The 20023-nt window shown below is 44.9% G+C and overlaps 1 protein-coding gene across 10 annotated transcripts in view; it reads right to left on the bottom strand.

Moving 5' to 3' along the window:
- LOC132393113 (protein Shroom2-like) overlaps positions 1-20023 on the bottom strand; it is a 241546-nt gene that overhangs the window by 84525 nt on the left and 136998 nt on the right. For 4 of the 10 annotated variants that reach the window (XM_059967932.1, XM_059967930.1, XM_059967931.1 and 1 more), the window contains exon 3: positions 12926-12985. The exons of the other annotated variants lie outside the window; for them this stretch is intronic. In XM_059967932.1, coding sequence (XP_059823915.1) covers positions 12926-12985 — 60 coding nt within the window. The remainder of the gene's footprint in view (positions 1-12925; positions 12986-20023) is intronic. 10 annotated transcript variants of the gene reach the window in all.

The raw sequence follows: 20023 nt of genomic DNA, 5'->3' as shown, positions 1-20023 counted from the left end.
ACTGTACCAGCAGTCATGGTTGAAATGACAATAAGAAGTGGCTTGACGATGTACTAACCACTTTGCCCTCATCTTAAGTATGTCCTCCAGTTGCTTCTGCATCTTGGGGGGGGGGGGGGGGCGGGGGAGAGGAGAGACAGTACATGTTCATCCCATCTACCTCGAAGATCACCCCAATTATTCTGCGCTGGTTATCTTGCGTTTCAGTCAAGTTATTGTTCAGTCCTCTAAACTTTGAGCTGACTACAAATTGGCTCAGCTGCTGTACTTCAAGTAAGCTGATAGGGGTTGAGGGGATTGTTAGGAGGAAGGAGGAGGCCAATCAATAGATCAGGAAGGAACAAGCTCATGGAGAATCAAATGTTTGGGCCTATAAACTCTCAAATCCCATCCAACCAATTGAAGAGCTGACTATGAGACTTGCTGGTCAAAGTTAGTCCTTGAATACCTCACCCTCCCACCTGGGAGAACATGACTGATACTATGTCATACTTTTCTAAGAGCAAGAGCTCACAGGGTGGACTCTCTGAGCCAGGATGCAATGCTCACTTCCCACTGCAGATGTACCTGGGGTTGCCTAGAGGAGGTGCAGCTCTGTAGAATGAACACTGCAAGTTCCTCATGTTTAACAGGAGCTATATGGAAGCAACAGATTGTGAACTTCTTGAGAGGGACTTCAATGGCATAGGAATGTGACCAGCCCAACGGGTTTCTATAGCCTCTTCCATCACTCCATTCTAGTCAAGCTAGTCTGCAGCTTAATTCCAATTGGTTGCCTCTGCTCCGAATCCCTTCATGCTCGAAACAAATTCACATCTCTAGCAACCCACAATAGGAAGGGAATCCTCTTCACGCACTAGTGTCCCATTTGATCTCTCAGAAACCGCTGTCCTGCCTCACTGGAGACGTACAGGCTATGGTTCGATTCCAACAGAAGGACAAAGAAAAGACAGAACACATGAAGGATTTTCTTCATCTAGTGGAAACACTAGTGCCCAACAACAGAAAAGCCTGCAAAAAAGTAGCAGATAGGGTCAAATCCATCACAGGAAAAATCCTCCCTACTGCTGAGCACATCGACAGGGAGCTCTTCACAAGAAAGCCGCATCCATCGTCAAAGACCCCACGCCATCCTGGCCATGCTCCCTTATCATTGCTGCCATCGGAAAGGAGGTACAGGTGCCTTGGGACTTCCAGCACCAGGTTCAGGAACAGTTATTGCCACTAAACCATCAGACTCCTGAACCAAGAGGGGATAACTTCACTCACCCCATCATTGAACTGTTCCCACAAGCTAGGGACTCGCTTTCACAGACTCCACAAATCGCGTTCCTGGTATCATGATTTTTTTTGTACTTGCAGCTGGCACTTGTGCATTGGTTGTTTCTCAATCTTTTTTGTAGTTTTTGATTCTATTGTATTTCATCAATCTACTAGAAAATGACTCATGGTGACATACCTACATTGATAACAAATTTACTTTGAACTGTAAAATGCTGGAATCTGGAGCAATGAACAATATGCTAGAGGAACTCAGCAGGTCAAGCAGGATCTGTGTAGGAGTGGGGGGGGGGGGGGGGAAACAATTGGCCTTGATGCAGTGTTTTGACTTAATGTTGACAATCCCTTTCCTCTCACAGATGCCGCTCAACCCGCTGAGTTCCACCAGCAGATTGTTTGTTGCTGTGATCTCAAAACAGTCAGATGAGGCTGCATCAGCAATAGAGTCGTCAAAGCTCCTTTTTATTGCAATAATAAGCCTTCCCAAGGTGCTGCTGCTCCTGTTGCACAATGCCATTTGGCCACATAAACCATTCAGCAGGCTCTCAGCTTAGAGAGCAGCTGGATTAACAATGCATGGGGGAGAGCTGCATCTGTTGTTTGGGAACTCACTGGGGGTGGGAAAAACACATCGGGCAGGGAATCAAATCCAGGGCAACAAGCAAATTGCTAAAGTTCTGCCATTCGAGCAGCATCTGTGGGAGGAAGAGTATCATTACTTCGGGTCAAAACACTGCATTGGGTTCCAACCTGAAACTCTGACAATCCCTTCCCCCACTAAGTTGCTATTTGACTCAGAGTTCCTCCAGCAGATTGCTGTTGCTCCATATTCCAGCATTTCCAGGTTCTTGGGTCTCCAATCAAATCCAGGGATTGGTTTGCACAACCCCTTAGTACAGACAATCCCAGTTCTTAAAGTGCTAGGCTTTGCCCAAGGTTGATTCTGAAAAGAACCCTAGTCAGCCACATAGGAGATGCATTTCCACTTAGAAATCATTCCAAGAAGGTGTTCAGTACTTCTATCCCATTCTCAGACGTACCGTGTTGCTTCCTGGATTTGGTTTGGATAGTGTGCAGTTCATTGGATTTGTTTCTGAGACCAGCTCTGTGGCTTCCAGATCATGGTCAAGTTTGTCAGGCCCTCCTGAGATGGCTAGTAAGTCTCAAGTGTGACCAACAGACTTGATCACAGGAACAAGGGCGAATACCTGGGAATGCATTCTGCTTCTGGCTACTCGCAGGCTCCCCATGCGTTCATTAAGACTTCTCAATACAGGTGGCCCCCGTTTTTCAAATATTCGCTTTACAACAGCTCGCTGTTATGAAAGACTTACATTAGTACCTGTTTTCACTAACCAAAGATGACTTTCACTTCTACGAAAAAAAGACGGCCGCTTTATACGTGTGTTTACCCCGAGAAAAACTGCAATGACCGTGAAACCTTGCGCGGGCAGTTGTGTGCGCATGCATGTGTGCGCCAATTTTGTTTTTCCCCAAATCGATTTGGCTCCTTGCCATCTCAATCTGATAAGTGAAACTACACTGTACATACAATATTTCTACTTTATATAGGCTGTATATTTATCATATCATTCCTGCTTTTATGATATGTTAGTGTTATTTTAGGTTTTATGTGTTATTTGGTTTGATTTGGTAGATTTTTTTTTAGGTCTTGGAACGCTCAAAAATTTTTCCCATAAATTAATGGAATTGCTTCTACACTTTACGACATTTCGGCTTACAAACGGTTTTATAGGAACGCTCTACCTTTGGATAGCAGGGGAAATCTGTACATCACAAATGCTCCTGCTTTATGCCGTGAGGCCATGAGTTAGAGATTCCATTAATGTGCTGGTTAAGAGTCCGAGTCAGAACTTCCTGAAGGCTGGTGCATGGCCAGGGACAGGGGTGGGGGTGGGAGTTTCTCCACATCCAGTGCTGTCATTCCAGCTGTCTCAGTGCTCAGCAATGATAGGGACTCCTCACAGGGCCGGAAAGCAAGCAATGGATTGGGGTTGTGGAGCAGGTGGTGTGTGGGGACAAGATTTGTGAAGGTCAGTGAGGGAGAGAGCGAGGGAGAAGAGGCTGGTGCAGGAGGGAGAAAAGAGAACCACAGCGTGGGGGAGATGGGTGTGCGGGCGGCTGGCTGGTTAATGAACAAACTAGAACCAGACTAATGAGTGAGTAAAGTGTAAGGAAGGTGGATTGTCACTGTCTTTTCTCCAGTGTCGGAGAGCCTCCAACTAGAAGGTGTTGGTTTACGGAGAGAGGAGAAAGACTTGAGGGGTAACCGTTCCACTTGGCAGCACTTGGACATGTTCCAGGCTATAAACTGGGGTCATGATCAAACACATTTTCAAAACGTCAACAGAAATTGTTCTACTTGAGGGCGGTCAATAAGCTTCCAGGTCACTTGCGGTCACTCAGTGAGGGGCCTTGCGCTCCATGAACACACCCATTCTGTACTCAACCTCATCAAAACAGCTCCATGGTAAAGTGTGACTGTGCACATGACACTGACATTCAAATCTGTAGTTTGCCCAATCATTGAACCAAGGAAATCAGTCTGAATCCTCTAGTGGAAAATTTAAATTAATCTCAAGCTAAACATCACCCTATTAGCTGGATGGGAGTTGGCAAAATGGCACCCACAACTTGGCCGCATTTCCTCAGGGAGCTTCTCTTCATTCTTTCACTGGAAGGGCCACCAGACCAAAGTCTCACTTGACTAGACTTTGCTCTCATTGCCCTATGCTACATGGGGCAGTACCGCAGTGTAGTGGTTAGCACAATATTTTACAGTACAGGTGAGACAGGTTTGCCAATTGCAGACACACAGTCCCCCCACTGACCCCTATTAGTCATTCCAAGTTCTGTCTCTGTATTTAAATGAAGCTCCGTGTGCTCTCTCAAGGAAGTTCATATATAAAAAAAATACACAGCACTATTCCAAAGGAAACAGGAGAGTTCCTCCATTGGCCTTGCCAATACTAACCCTTCAACTAAATCCTAAAACTAGTCAATGGGTTGGCTATCTGAAACACTGGCAGTGAAAGAGCCTATAGATGCGGCCTAACATGCTGAGTACTTCCAGCATTTTCTGCCTCTGTTCTAAAACCACAGGATCCAATCATTTCTGTCAGCTAGATCTTGACATGCTCTTACATTTTAAGAGCAATTATGGCTTAAAAAAGAACTTCACTCTACAAGCAACACTCTGTGTCTTTGGCAAATTCTGTTGTATTTGTAAACTGGCCCGACATGTCCTAAAAAAATTTTTAAACCCCTTAAAAAAAAACTAGCCATTGTGAAAGGATCCAGAGGAACAGTATGTGATAATTAAATCATGCAGCTAATTCCACTACTTGAATGAAAATAGTCTGCAGTAAAAGCAGTGGTGCTTAGTAAATAAGTAAGTGGGCTCTGTGGTTGTGCCAGTGTGGACAAGTAGCACAATCCAAATCAGAGGCTGCACTCCTGCTGACCTTCCACCAAAATGTCTCCCAAATCATTGGCCTACTTTCTCAGGGAGATGTGAAAGGTCCCACATCACTACTGCAATAACATTGGTATTATGCAATTGTCCATCAACCAATGCCACTAAAATTGAATGGTCTGGCCATTAACCTTGTTTGTGGCCTGCTAGAGCCTGCTACATTTGAATTACTACACTTTTTACAATTGCAACTCATTCACGATAGCATACTTCACAATGCTCTATCGACAGAAGTCAGTTCATAATCACAGAAAAGTACAACACAGTAACAGGCCCTTCACCTATACAGTCCATGCCAAATCATTTAACCTGCCTACTCCCATTGACCTACACCGGGACCACAGACCCTACCATCCACGTACCTAACCAAACTCCTCTTAGACGTTGAAACCGAGCTCACATGCACCACTTGCATTGGCAGCTCATTCCACACTCTCATGACTCTGGCCAACTTGTGGGTGTAGTAAGAGATGAGGAAGAAGTTTCCCCTCATGTTCCCCTTAAACTTTTCACCTTTCACCCAGATTTGCTGTCTGGGTGTACTCCTGTACTATAACCCTTATAACCCTCTAACAAATCTCCCCTCAATCTTCTACGTTCCAAGGAATAAAGTCCTAACCTATTCAACCGGTAGTATTAGGGTTTATTATGGAAGCAGGGAGTCACTCCCCTCTCTTTCCACCCCCTCCCCCCTCCCCACCTACACAATACAGTTGTGCTGGTGCACTATTACATAAGAGCACACCAGACCCATGTCTCTAGCACAACAACTGCATGAGCTGATTCAAGCCAGTCAGACGAAGAACTCCAAGCAAAGCCGAGAAATCCACTTCCATTGGATTACTTACTAAAGGGCATTTAAATACACCAGTGTAATGTCACTGTTCAGCAGCATGGAATTCCGTTTCAGGAATGCTCCAAGATTAGAAAGAAAAGGTTTCCGGTTTGTTACTGTTGCCCTGGTAATTGTGAGGGAGTCCCTGAATTGCAATAGATCTTCAGAGTTCATACAGCTGTCTGTAGTGTGGAGAAGAGGATGTATTTTAACCAGAACTTATTCTCCACAAAATATCACAACAAACTCAAGTTTTCTGTAGAACCAGAATGAAAAATATAAAGAAATGAAAAGTACTAAAAGATGTACTCAAACAAGAGATATGTGTGCTGGAGACAATCACCCAAGGCGAGAGCCAGCTCAGAGACAGTCACACTTCCCAAAACTAACAAGATGCACCCCTGACGCTCGTATTGAAACGGAATAACGGAGCCAACCCCAACTCGACCAAGCAAAAGGGAGACCATCAACCATAATGAACCACGACAACAGGCATTTATCCTGCAGAAGGCCATTCCTCATTTCAGGTCTGTGACAGCTCTCTAAGGAGCAAGTCTGTCTGCCTCCCCTGTTTCACAAGGCCACAGCAACTGATATTGAGCCAACGGTGGAAGATAAGGACAAAGCAGTACTGGCCTGGTTAAAGACTGAGAGAGCAAGGAAGTGTCTCACCCTGCATTAAGGATGCATCTGGCAGGAGTCAGGCCTTTCCTAGGGAAGTAAAAACCAAAACAATCATGTCAGGGAAGGAAGAAAGGGGGCCTTTTCTGGTTGGCAGCCAGTGACTAATGTCACTGCAGAGGTCGATATTGGGACTGCTTCTTTTCACGTTATACATCAATGATTTGGATGATGGAATTGATGGCTTTGTGGCCAAGTTTGCGGACGATACGAAGATAGTTGGAGGAGAAGGTAGAGTTGAGAAAGCAGGGAAGCTTCAGAAGGTCTTGGACACATTAGGAGAAAAGACAAAGAAGTGTCAAATAAAATATAGTGTAGGGCCATGCACTTTAGAAGCATAGATTATTTTCTAAATGGGGAGAAAATTCAAAAATCAGAGGTGCAAAGGGACTTGGGAGTTCTCGTGCAGGACTCCAAAGGTTAACTTGTAGGTTGAGTCGGTGGTAAGGAAGGCAAATGCAATGTTAGCAATCATTTCAAGAGGACTAGAATATAAAAACAATGATGTAATGCTGAGGCTTTATAAAGCATTCATTAGACTACATTAGAGCATTGTGAGCAGTTTTGGGCCCCTTATCTCAGAAAAGATGTGCTGGCATTGGAGAGGGTCCAGAGCAGATTCACAAGAATAATTCCAGAAATTAAAGGGTTAATGTACGAGGGACTCTGGGCCTGTACTCACTGAAGTTTAGAAGGATTGGTTGGGGGGTGGGGGTGGGGGGGGGGGGGAAATCCCATTGAAGCCTATAGAATATTGAAAAGCCCAGATAGAGTGGATGTGGTAAGATTGTTTCCTATACTGGGTGAGTCTCCGACTAGAGGCCACAGCCTCAAAATAAAGGGACATCCATTTTGAACAGACAAAAAGGAATTTCTATAGCAAGGGGGTGGTGAGTCTGTGGATTTCATTGCCATGAGCAGCTGTGGAGCCCCAGGTACTGGGTGTATTTAAGGCAGAGGTTGATAAGGTTCTTGATTAGTCAGTGTCTGAGTTAACAGGGAGAAGGCAAGAGAATGGGCTGAATGGCCTATGTCTTGTGGTCTAAAACAAAACTTGCTGATAGGTAGCTGATACCCTCTCTATATGTATGTAAAATTTATATACAGTACATTATATGAAGATTAAATTCCAGACAACCAGCACTCGAACTGATATTTAAAACAAACCATTGTATTTGATAATCTATAAGACCTAACATATAGGAGTAGAATTGGGTCATTTGGCCTATCAAAACTGCTCTCCCTTTCACTGACTGATTATTTTTCCAAATCTATGCTCCTGCTTTCTCCCCATAACCCTTTACATCCTTACCAATCCAGAAGCTACCAACCTTTACCTTAAATACACACATTAGCTTGGCCTCCACCGATTTACTGCCCTCTGGCTGAAGAAAGTCCTCCTCACCTCAGTTTTAAAGGGATGTCCCTTATTTGGAGGTTGTGCCCTCGAACCCTGGACTTTCCTACTAAAAGAAACAGCCTCTTCTTGTCCAATCTATCCAGGCCTTTCAGTATCCTGTATGTTTCAATGAGATTCCCCCTCATTCTTCCAAACACCATCAAGGAAGGTCCAGAGACATCAAAAGTTCCTCAAATGTTAATCCTTTCACTCCTGCGGTCATTCTTGTGAACCTTCTAGGGCCAGCGCGTCCTTCCTGAAATACGGGGCCTATGTTTGCTCAATATTCCGAATATGGTCTGACCTGCTCCTTGTAAATCCTCAGCAGTATTTCCTGTTTTTATACTCTCATGCCCTCAAATTGAGTGCTACCACTGCATTTACCTTCCTCATTACTGACTCAACCTTGAGGGAATCTTGAAATAGGACTTCCAAGTCTCTACAGCTCTAATACCTGGAATTTTATCCCCGTTTAGACAACAGTTCTACACTTTTCTTCCCACCAAAGTGCATAACCTCACACTTCGCTATTTTGTATTCCACCTGCCACTTCTTTGCTCATTCTCCCAAGCTGCCCAAGTCCTTCTGAAGGCTCCCTGCCTCTGCCACACTACCTGTTTAATACAGTTTATTATACTTTCAACTTTGTTTCTCTATCTACCTTAGTACTGCTGCAAAATTGGCCACAATGCCATCAGTTCTTTCACCCAAATCATAAAGTGAAAAGTTGTGGTCTAAATTAATGAGTGCTGGGAACTCCATCAATCACCAGCAGCCATCCCCCCCCCCCCCCTCTGACATCTACCAGTCAGCCAGTTCTCTGTTTAACGGAGTGAACCAACAGGAGTAAGCTCACAAAGACAGCGTGCGGCTAAGCTAAGCACACTTGCCAGGCTTTATCAGTGGAGTCAGTCTTACCATGTCAGGCAGGCGCTGATCGGAAGAGTTTAAACATCCCACTCACGGGCAGAGGCAGGCTGGGAGACACCCTGTCACCGGCAGGCGCCGGAGTGTGAATGAACTGCACAGCTCCCAGCCCGGCCTGTGTGCATTTCCCGGCTCTGCGTCAGGAACAATGGAGCCGATGAGGTCGGGGTAGGATCCGGGCAGATGCAGTCGTGAGGCAGCCTTACAAATCCAGCATTCCTCGCATAGTCTGTTGCCCCTCCCCCTCCCCTCCACAGGTAATTCCGGCTAACCCTCCTCTTCTCACTGGTTACTATGGCTGCGGCTAAGCAGAGCACTAAAGACCCGGTCTGCCGGCAGCTCAGAGTGCACAGATGCTGTCAGGCAGCCTGTCATCACCTTCCCACCCCTTAAAACCATGGCAACATGGCTGGCCCACTTAATTAGCAGCTTGACCTTAATAGACAGTATCTGGGTGGGTGTGGGGACAGTCGGACGGGGGTGGGGGGGGGGAAGGAGTGTTATTTTTCCCCCACCATCCTTTCTTTCAAATAGCATCCAGCAGTTATTCCCTCTCCACCAACCCATTTCATCATGCTGACTAAGTCACTGGGCAAGGAGTCACCAACCCAGCAGAAAGGATGGGTACATATCAAGACAGGATAGACAGGAGAAAATCTGCAGATACTAGAAATCCAAAGCATCGCACACAAGGTGCTGGAGGAACTCGGCCGGCCAGGCAGCATCTACGGATAAGAGTAAAAAGGGTCGATGCAACACACACAAAATGCTGGTGGAACACAGCAGGCCAGGCAGCATCTATAAGGAGAAGCACTATCGACGTTTCGCGCCGAGACCCTTCGTCAGGACCAACTGAAAGGAAAGATAGTAAGAGATTTGAAAGTAGGAGGGGAAGGGGAAAAAGCGAAATGATAGAAGACCAGAGGAGGTGGGGTGAAGCTGAGAGCCAGAAAGGTGATTGGCAAAAGGAATACAGAGCTAGAGAAGGGAAAGGATCTTGGGACGGGAGGACTAGGGAGAAAGAAAGGGGGAGGGGAGCACCTCTACTTTCTTAGACGTTTGCAAAGATTTGGCATATTGTGTGTAATAAATTGATAAATTTCTGTAGATGTGTGGTGGAGAGTATATTGACTGGATGCATCACAGCCTTGTATGGAAACAGCAATGCCCTTGAATAGGGGGTGGAGCCCAGTCTATCATGGGTAAAGCCCATCTCACCATTGAGCACATCTACAGGAAAGCAGTATCCATCATCAAGGATCCCCAGCATCCAGGCCATGCGCTCTTCTCCCTGCCGCCATCAGGAAGGCGGTACAAGAGACTCAGGACCCACACCATCAGGGTCAGGACAGTTATTAGCCTTCAACCATCAGGCTCTTGAACCAGAGGGGATAACTTCACTTGCCCCATCACTGAACTGTTCGCACAACCCATGGACTCACTTTCACGGACTCTTCTTCTCACGTTCTCGATATTTATTTATTGCTTACTTTATGATTATTATTTTGTTTTCTCTTTGTATTTGCACAGTTTTTTTGTTATTTTACGCATTGGTTGTCCATTTTGCTGGGTCCAATCTTTTATTGATTCTATTGTGTTTCTTGTATTTTCTGTGAATGCATACAAGTAAACAAATCTCAGGGTGACACACCATATACATACAGTCGGCCCTCTTTATCCGCAAGGGATCGGTTCTGGGACCCCTCGCAGATACCAAAATTTGCGGATGCTCAAGTCCCTTATTCAACCTGTCTCAGTGCAGTGGACCTTAGGACCCAGCGGAACCCCAGATCTTGTTCCACCTGTCTCAGTGCAGTGGATCTTAGGACCCAGCAGAACCCCAGATCTTATTTAACCTGTCTCAATGCGGTGGACATTAGGACCCAGCGGAACCCCAGATCTTATTCAACCTGTCTCAGTGCGGTGGATATTAGGACCCAGCGGAACCCCAGATCTTATTTAACCTGTCTCGATGCGGTGGATATTAGGACCCAGCGGAACCCCAGACCTTATTTAACCTGTCTCAATGCGGTGGACATTAGGACCCAGTGGAACCCCAGATCTTATTCAACCTGTCTCAGTGCGGTGGATATTAGGACCTGGCGGCTGAGCTCTGAATCCTCAGTGTTTTTGCTCACGAAAATAATCACGATCATGATTGAAAATGAAGTGGAAATAATAAAGTGATCGGAAAGAGGTGAAATGCCATTGGTCATTGGAAAAGCGTTAGGCTACGTTGGTCAACAATCGGAACAATTTTCAAGGATAAAGTGAGAAAGGCTCTGCCCCGATGAAAGCTACAATTATTACTAAGCAACGCAGTGGTTTAATTATTGGGTTTTGGGTTTTTGATCCTCCACATCAACCCGGCACGATGGAGAGCGAGCTCGAGAGCGGTCTGTCACTGGATCGAACTTGGGAACGGTTCCTGAGCCCGGCGCTGAAACATATGTTCTTAAGTGTTTTATATGCGTAGAAAGGTAAAATATATACTATATACAAAGACAAACATTTGACTGATGCTAAATAATACCAGATGAACCTGTCCCAACTTACTTAGTAAGAAAACATAAGATTTTTTTCAATCCTAATCCACGATAACCCACGTACATCCTCCCGTATACTTTAAATCATCTCCAGATTACTTATAATACCCAATACAATGTAAATGCTATGTAAAATAGTTGTTAATATTGCATTGTTCGGGGAATAATGACAAGAGAAAGAAGTCTGTACACGCTCGAACAACAAGTGCTGGAAGAGCACTTCCGGGTTTTTGCGATTCGCGGTTGGTTGAATTCGCAGATAAGGAGGGCCGACTGTACTTTGATAATAAATTGACTTTGAACTTCAGTGTCACTCTGTTTGATGCAGATTTGTGACAGTCCTTATGTACAGGCAGAACATCAGTGGAACATTTGGGTTTATTTTATTCATCACAAGTCACTTCTACATAAGTTTACATCAGATTCAATTCTCACTCAGCAGTGAAGAGATTTGATCCTTTAGTCCAGGACTGATTTACCTGTCCAATAACACAGCCACAGCCCCACTGAGTCACTGTGAGTCCTGCTCCAACACAGAAGTGAGGTTCTCTTTAATTGGTGTTGTGACCCAACTCAAATACCATTGCAACAGGAAACAACCTGGTCTGTCCTCCTCTGGTAGAGGATCTCGCAGCAGACTGGGACAGTCAGTAATCAGCTGCTGGCTATAGTCTCTTCACAACTGCAGGAAACTACTATCATGTCAACCTGCAAGACATTTTACCCAAACTCCACCAGTGTGTCACCATGGCCACTATGGGAATAAACAGAATGGCCCATGTTTATACAGACAGATGCTGTACTTACAAAACCATTAGACACCTTCATCTTGGCCTCTCCGGCCACATCTCCACAATGTTAGTGCCGACATACTGACCGCTGCTGAAAATGGAGAAACCAGTCAAAAGGACATCACTATATGGGCCAATGAGGCAATCATTATGCTTCAAGACTGTTTTGAACTGACTAACTAGCAGATGTTCAAAGAGGCCACCACAAACAGAGAAGTCACAGACCTCAAGGAATATGCCTCATCTGTCACTGCCTACAGTAATTGACACTGGTACTTCAAAAACGGTCACCTCACACCCCAACTAGAAGTCCAGGCTAAATGCTGAGGTACACCATCTACTAAAAGCCCAGGAAACTGCCTTCAAGTCTGGTGACAGAACAGTTTTCAGAGGAGCCAAGAGCAACCTCATCTTAGGCATCAAGAGCACAAAGACTGCCTATGCTCAAAGAGTTCAGGAGCACCCATCTGATAACTATCCTCACTGTATGTGGCTAGGCATCAAGGGCATTACTGACTACGCAATGAAAAACAGCGTTTACTGTCCGAATGACGTCCCAATCCCTGAAACACTAACAACTTCGATACACGCCTCAAGGCATGCAACACAACACCAGCCACAAAAGCAACCCTCACACCCCCACAGGTGTGCAGTCACTGTCTGTAACAGCAGCTGACACAAGGAGGACTCTGCAGAGAGTCGACCTCCATAAGGCAGGCCAGACACTATCCCAGGCCGAGTACTTAGGCAGTCTGCACACCAGCTCAGTGATATCTTCAACACTTCACTCATTCTAGACTGCTGTCTCTACATGCTTCAAATCAGCCACTATCATCCCTGTACCAAAGAACTCTACACCTTCAGAGCTAAACAAATACTGCTGATGGGGGTGACGTCAATCATCACGCAGTGCTTTGGCTGATAATAGCACACATTAAAAACTCCATTCCTGTCACAATGGACACTCACCAATAGAACCGCTCTACGACAGACATCAGAGCATCTGTCACGCAGCTGGCCCTGACACACCTAGAAAACAAGGACACTTACATCAGAATATTGTTTCTGGATTTCAGTTTGGCATTCAGTACTATTGTCCCACAGACCCTGGTGAACTAACTCCTACTCCTCACCGTGTCACTGGTTGTTCGACTTCCTAACGAACAGACCTCAGGTAGTCAGGTTGCACGACCACTCCTCCCTCCTGATCACCTCAACACAGGTGACTCCTGGGTTATGTGCAAAGCCATCCTTGCACACTCTGCTCCCAGCTGAGTACACAGCCCAACACCCGCGTAACCACGTTGTCGAGTTTGTCGATGGCACAACAGGGGTGGTGCTCATCACAAACTATGATGAGGTAGCCTACAGAGAGGAGGTGGAGGAGCTCAAGTCCTGATCCCTGGTAAATAACCTCTTTCTCAACGTCAACAAGCCAAGGAGATGGTTCTCAACTTCAGGAGATCTCGCATCACTCAGGCCCCTCTTTACATCGGCAGCACAGCAGTGGAAACTGCGAGCAGTTTTGAATTCCTGGGAGTCCACATCTCACACAACCTCTTGTAGTCCCATAACACACCCTATACAGTCGGAACACTGGACTATGCACGTCCATACTCACATCATTCCAGAGGCGCAGTAGAGAGCATCCTAACAAACTGCGTTACTACATGGCACAGAAACTGCTCCATGGTGGACAGGAAGACTCCACAACGGGTAGTCAACACATCACTGACACCAGCCCACCCGCCATTGGGGACACAGGTACAGGAAGGTGCACCAGTAACATCATGAAGGATCCCACCCACCCTGCTCATTGACTGTTAGCCCCACTCCCATCAGGGAGGAGGCTACATATCATCCATGGCAGGACCACCCACTTCAAAAACAGTTACTTCGCCCAAGCAGTAAGGCCAATCAACACCTCACCCCTAACCACCACTACTTTCTCATTTCCTGTCAGTCACCCTATGGACAGACACCCCTGTGCCTACCATCACGTTATGGCATACAATCAATGTATTCTTCAAATTATTATTGTGTTCTTTATCATATTGTGTTTATTTGTGCCTGTATCAAGTCCAGAGTAACAATTATTTTGTTCTCCTTTACACTTGTATACTGGAAATGACATTAAACATCCTTGAATTACAGCTCAGCATTCAACACAAGAATACCCTCAGTCCTCTCAACAAGCTCCAAACACCTGGGCCTCTGTACTTTCCTCTGCAACTGGATCCTTGACTTCCTCACCAGACCAGTCATCACCTCTTCACTGACAATTAGCACCGGTGCACCGCAAGGATGCATGCTCAGCCCACCCCAGTACTCTCTCTACACCTACAATTGCCGATGACACAAATGATGGCAGAAGTTCAGATGGTGACGAGGAGGCATACAGGAGCGAGATAGATCAGCTGGTTGAGTGGTGTCACAGCATCAACCTTGCACTCAGTGTCAGGAAGACCAAGAAATTGACTGTGGATTTCAGGAAGGGAAGTCGAGGGAACACAAACTGGTCCTCATCGAGGGATCAGCAGTTTCAAATTCCTTGGTGTCAATATCTCTGAAGAACCATCTTGGACCCAACATATTGATGCAATTATAAAGAAGGCACGACAGCAGAGATAGTTTATTAGGAGTTTGAGGAGAGTCACCAAAGACTCTCACAAATTTCTCCAGATGTACTGTGGAAAGCATTCTGACTGATTGCATCACTGTGTGACGTGGAGGGGTGCTGCACAGATCAGAAAAGGCTAGCTCAGGCATGGGCAAACTACGGCCCGCGGGCCATATGCGGCCCGTTAAGCTTTTTAATCCGGCCTGCAGAACTTGATGAAATTATATTAATAAACCTTGTTAACGTTTTTTCCCTGCAATTCTGGCGTTTTCCCAATAGATGACGCACTCTATATACATTGACCTTTGTTGAGGTGCAGCGTATTACTCCACATTTGCGCTTTACTTTGTGACCTTGTGGCGACCCATTTCCTGGCACATCCGAACCGACTCACAATTAGCCAGCGTTCCGGCTAAGAGAGATCGCCTGCGGGGATTTGCGAGCACAGAGCTCCGCATACCGGCGCGCTCTCCCTGCTTTGTCATTGTGCGGGTCGTTGTTGAGTTTTGGCACAGGGGACAATTGAATAAGAAGGAGCAGGACAAGTAGACCTGCATCTCCTACCGTTTTTGAAATAAAGACAGTCAGGAGGAGAGTGATGATGATAATATCTTGAAGGATAACAGAATTTTCAGTGCTTTAAAATATTAAAAAAAGCTGTATTTTATTCATTTAATTTTCAGAGTTTTAAAAGTCATTTCAATAAATAGCTAAATACCATGGGACTTCAAAAACAGATATTTTGTTGTAATGCATTTGTTCATTTTCAATTGAAATTAAAGTACATGTTTTCTACATATCCCATGATATTTTATTTTCTCTTATGAGGTGTATTACCAAAACACTCCGTCCATCTGCTCCTGGTCCGGCCCCCCTGTCAGATTTTAGAACCCTTTGTGACCCTCAAGTCAAAAAGTTTGCCCACCCCTGGGCTAGCTCCATCATAGGCACTAGCATTGAGGATACCTTCAAAAGGTGATGCTTCAGAAAAGCAGCATCCATCATTAAGTAACCCCATCACCCAGGACATGCCCTCATCTCATTGCTACTATCAAAGAGGAGGTACAGGAGCCTGAAGGCACACACTCAACACTTCAGGAACCGCTTCTTCCCATTCACCAACAGATTTCTGAATGGATAATGAACCCATTGACTAATTTTTTCCTCCGTTTTGCTCTTTTTGCACTGCATTAAAAAAAACTATAAATTACAATGCATAGCTGCCACAAAACAACAAATTTCATAAGCCAGTAAGAGTCACAGTCATAGAACTCTAGAGTACAGAAACAGACCCTTCAGCCCATCTAGTCCATGCTGAATCATTTATCTGCCTAGTCCCATTGACCTGCACCCAGACCATAGCCCTCCATACCCCTACCATCCATGCACTGTACCTATCCAAATTTCTCTTAAATATTGAAATTGAATACATATCCACCACTTGCGTTGACACCTCGTTCCCCATCCTCGTCACCCTTTGAGTGAAGAAATTCCCCCTCATATTCCCCTTAAACATTTCACCTTTCACCCTTAACCCATGCCATCTAGTTCTAGTCTCACCTAACCTCAGTGGAAAAAGTCTGCTTCCGTTTACCCTATCTTTACCCCTCATAACTTTGTTATCCCTCATAACTTTGTATACCTCTATCAAATCTGCCCTCATCTCTTACATTCTAGGGAATAAAGTCCTAACCTATCCGATCTTCCCCTGTAACTCGGATCCTCAAGTCTTGGCAACATCCTTGTAAATTTTCTCTGCACTCTTTCAATCTTATGTACATCCTTCCTGTAGGTAGGTGACCAAATCTGGACACAATACTCTAAATTATGCCTCACCAACTTCTTATACAATTTCAACATAACATCTCAATTTCTGTCCTCAATCTATTGATTTATGAAGGCCAATGTGCCAAAAGTTTTCTTTGTAACCTGTGACCTCGCTTTCAAGGAATTATGGATCTATATTCACCGATCTTATTTACATCCTGGTTCTACTGCACTCCTCAGCGTGCTCCCACTCATTGTGTAAGACCTGCTCTGGTTGTCCTCCCAAAGTGCAACACCTCACACTCGTCTGCATTAGATTCCATCTGCCATTTTTCCGGCTGGTCCAGATCCCACTGCAAGCCTTGGTGGTTTTCCTTGCTGTTCGCTGTACTCCCAGTCTTGGTAACATCTGCACATTTGCTGATCCAGTTTACCAGATTATCATCCAGATGATTGAATCAGATGTCAAAACAACAAACCCAGCACCATTCCCTGCGGTACTCCACCAGTCACAATCCTCCAGTCAGAGAGGCAATTAAACCCGATTCTGACTCTGATGGTTGTAACAAGAAGAGGGCATATCCTGGATGGTAAGGGTCTCTCATGGTGGTAGCTGTCTTCCAGAGACACCACTTCTTGAAAATGTCCTTAATGATGTTCAAAATCCATCTTAATATCACATTTGCCTTCTTTACTCCCTGCAAGTATCATGTCACGAGCAAAGCTGCATCATGTGTTGGTAAAGCAGCGAGGAATTCACCGAAGCACAGGTCACACAGAACTCAAGATCATCCACACACCCAACTCTCTCTACCCTTACAGACAGTTAGTAGTTTTTGTATATGAAAGTCTCAGGTATCAAAAGTCAACATCTTCACTTCTTAGGTCACAGAGCTCAAGCCCCATTCCAAAGAATGCAGGGCAGCCTTCTGGCTTACCAATGGAAGAACATTTTGGTTTGGAGATACCATATTCCAGAGGAGATGTTAAACCAAAATTTTAAAAATGCTACAGTACTATTCAAAGAAGAACATGATCTATCCTTGGCGTTCCAGCCAATATTTAGATCTTCTGGTCTGTTCCATCACTGTGGAAATGCACTGCATGCAAATTGGCTCCTTTGAGCATTGCACCAGAGTCCATATTTCAAAAATAGTTCAACACTTTTGTAGATCCCGAGACGACGAATGGACTTTATAAATGCAAGCCTTGGTTTCTTTAATCAATGCAACAGGAAAAATAAAGTTTGCTGCCATTTTTATCTGATAATTGTACATTGGTAATCAGCACAGGGAGACATTTTGGGTCTTAACCATCGACTGTAGTATTCACAGTCACAACAGGGAACTACACAAAAGCAAGTTCTTTCCTTTGCAGGACAAACATGCTCATGAGAAGCCACAACCCATTTTTGCAACACAGCCATTAAATTCATGAGCATTTTATCTCATCAGGTTATACTGTCGGAGGTCATAAAGAATGGGTCACTCGGTAAGATGGAAAATAGAACAAAGTGAAGCAGAGTTAGGGGCTCCAGGACACAGAAACTGCAGTGATCCTTGAGTGAATAATGTGATACCTTATACCTTCAGATTATGTTACTACCCATTAACAAGTGAGCCCTAATAGCAGTGTTCATTTCCTGTGTCCTCAAGGGAGCACCAGGCCGATAGGGGTGAACGAACTTCAAAGTGCCCCTCAGTATAAGGTACACTTCCAAGACTACCTTGCTTAGAACAACATCTAGTTACGAAGCTGGACAGAACAGAATCAGGCGGTTAGTGCTGGAATGAAAAATTAAATCACCATCTGTGAGGAATTTAGAAGAAATGTAGGGGAATTAACTTTCCGACCACAGGCAAAATGAGGCTATCTGGTTTGCAGCACGAGAATTCCATAGTCCCATTTCCCTCTCCACAGCTCACTGCAAACCTACTGCTCATTTTCTCACTCATACACCCATCACCTTCCATTTGATTCTTTGGTCTCATATGCTGAGAGCTAAGTTCAGTGACCAGTGAAATGAACTGGGCACACTTGGGTTGTGGGAGGAAATACATTACACTACAGGGGGAACATGTCAAGGCTAACAACCCTGACTTGTCAAACAAAATTGTAACGGACACAGCAATGAAGAACCCTTCGTCACATACAAACAAGCTGGATGAACTCAGCAGGTTGGGCAGCATCCGTTGAAATGAGCAGTCAATGTTCCAGGCCGAGACCCTTCATCGGACTGAAGGAGGGGGTAGGGGCCCTATAAAGAAGGTGGGGGAGGGTGGAAAACCAATCAGAGGAAAGAACAAGGGGTGGGGGAGGGGAAGCAGGGAGGGGATAGGCAGGAGAGGTGAAGAAGGAATGTAAGGGGAAAGCACTATGGGTAGTAGAAGGCGGCAGAATCAAGAGAGAGGTGACAGGCAGCTGGAAGAGGAGACAGAGTGAAATGGTATGGGGGAAGGGAGAGGGAGGGAATTACCGGAAGTTGGAGAATTCGATGTTCAGACCAAGGGGCTGGAGACTACCCAGATGGTATATGAGGTGTTGCTCCTCCAACCTGAATTTGGCCTCATCATGGCAGTAGAGGGGGCCATGTATGGACATATCCGAATGGGAATGTGAAGCAGAGTTGAAGTGGGTGGCCACAGCATCTGCAGTGTACTTTGTGTTTAAAAACCCTTCATCTGTGTGTGACAGTATTCCCATGTCTCCACCAATCCTCTCCAGGTTATGACCAGGTTCCACTCCCAAGAACTGTTTGTAACCTAAGCAAGTCAAAAACGAGGCTGCCAGCAAAGCATTTAAATAAAACATAGCCCACCAAGGGAAATATGTAGTTAAACTGGGGCATTTAACTTAACCATTCAGAGATTGCCCTGAATCAAGTTGCTACATGGCATAAGACGCCTACATCCCACAACAGCTGACAAATCCATCCTGCCCATCTCTCAAACGCTCATTCATATATATGAGATGTATATAAAGTCAGGAGTTCATAACCTGTATGTACCAGGCCACTTTGCTAATAAGACTGTGGTGTTCACAGTTCAGCTTACATTTTTATTATCAAGGTATATAACACCATATAAAACCCTGAAATTAATTTTCCTGTGGGCATACTCAGCAAATCTATAGAATAGTAACTATAACAGGATCAATGAAAGATCAATCAGAGTGCAGAAAACACCAAACTCTACAAATGCAAATAGAAATTAAATAACAAGGTAAAGAGTTCTTAAACTGAGATCATTGGTTCTAGGAATATTTCAATGATTGAGCAAGTGAGTGTAATTATCTCCTTTTATTCAAGGGCCTGACAGTTGAGGGTTAGTAACTGTTCTTGAACCTGGTGCGTGAGTCCTGAGGCTCTTGTACCTTCTGGCAGCAGTGAGAAGAGAGCATGGCTTGGGTGGCTGAAGCTGAACTTTGAGAAAAGCAAAATTAAGTAACATGACGGGAAATCTTCTTTGTACACCCAGTACTCACAGTCATTCATAAACACTCACGCTTCTCCAAGTTCAGTGACCTTAGTATTCTGAGAAAACGAAAGCTGGCTCTGAAGGAGGGAACTGCTTTTTGAAAAATAAATTTAGTATGTCTAATCCCAAAGACTAGTCCAACTTTTTCAGCTACTGTTTGATTGTATTTTCTTTCATTTGTTTGTTTAAAAGAACCTGTCCTGA

This window comes from Hypanus sabinus, chromosome 4 (assembly GCF_030144855.1).
Source record: "Hypanus sabinus isolate sHypSab1 chromosome 4, sHypSab1.hap1, whole genome shotgun sequence".
Classification (NCBI taxonomy): domain Eukaryota; kingdom Metazoa; phylum Chordata; class Chondrichthyes; order Myliobatiformes; family Dasyatidae; genus Hypanus; species Hypanus sabinus.
The sequence above is the reverse complement of the archived record's forward strand: the minus strand, read 5'-3'. Positions and strand labels throughout refer to the sequence as shown.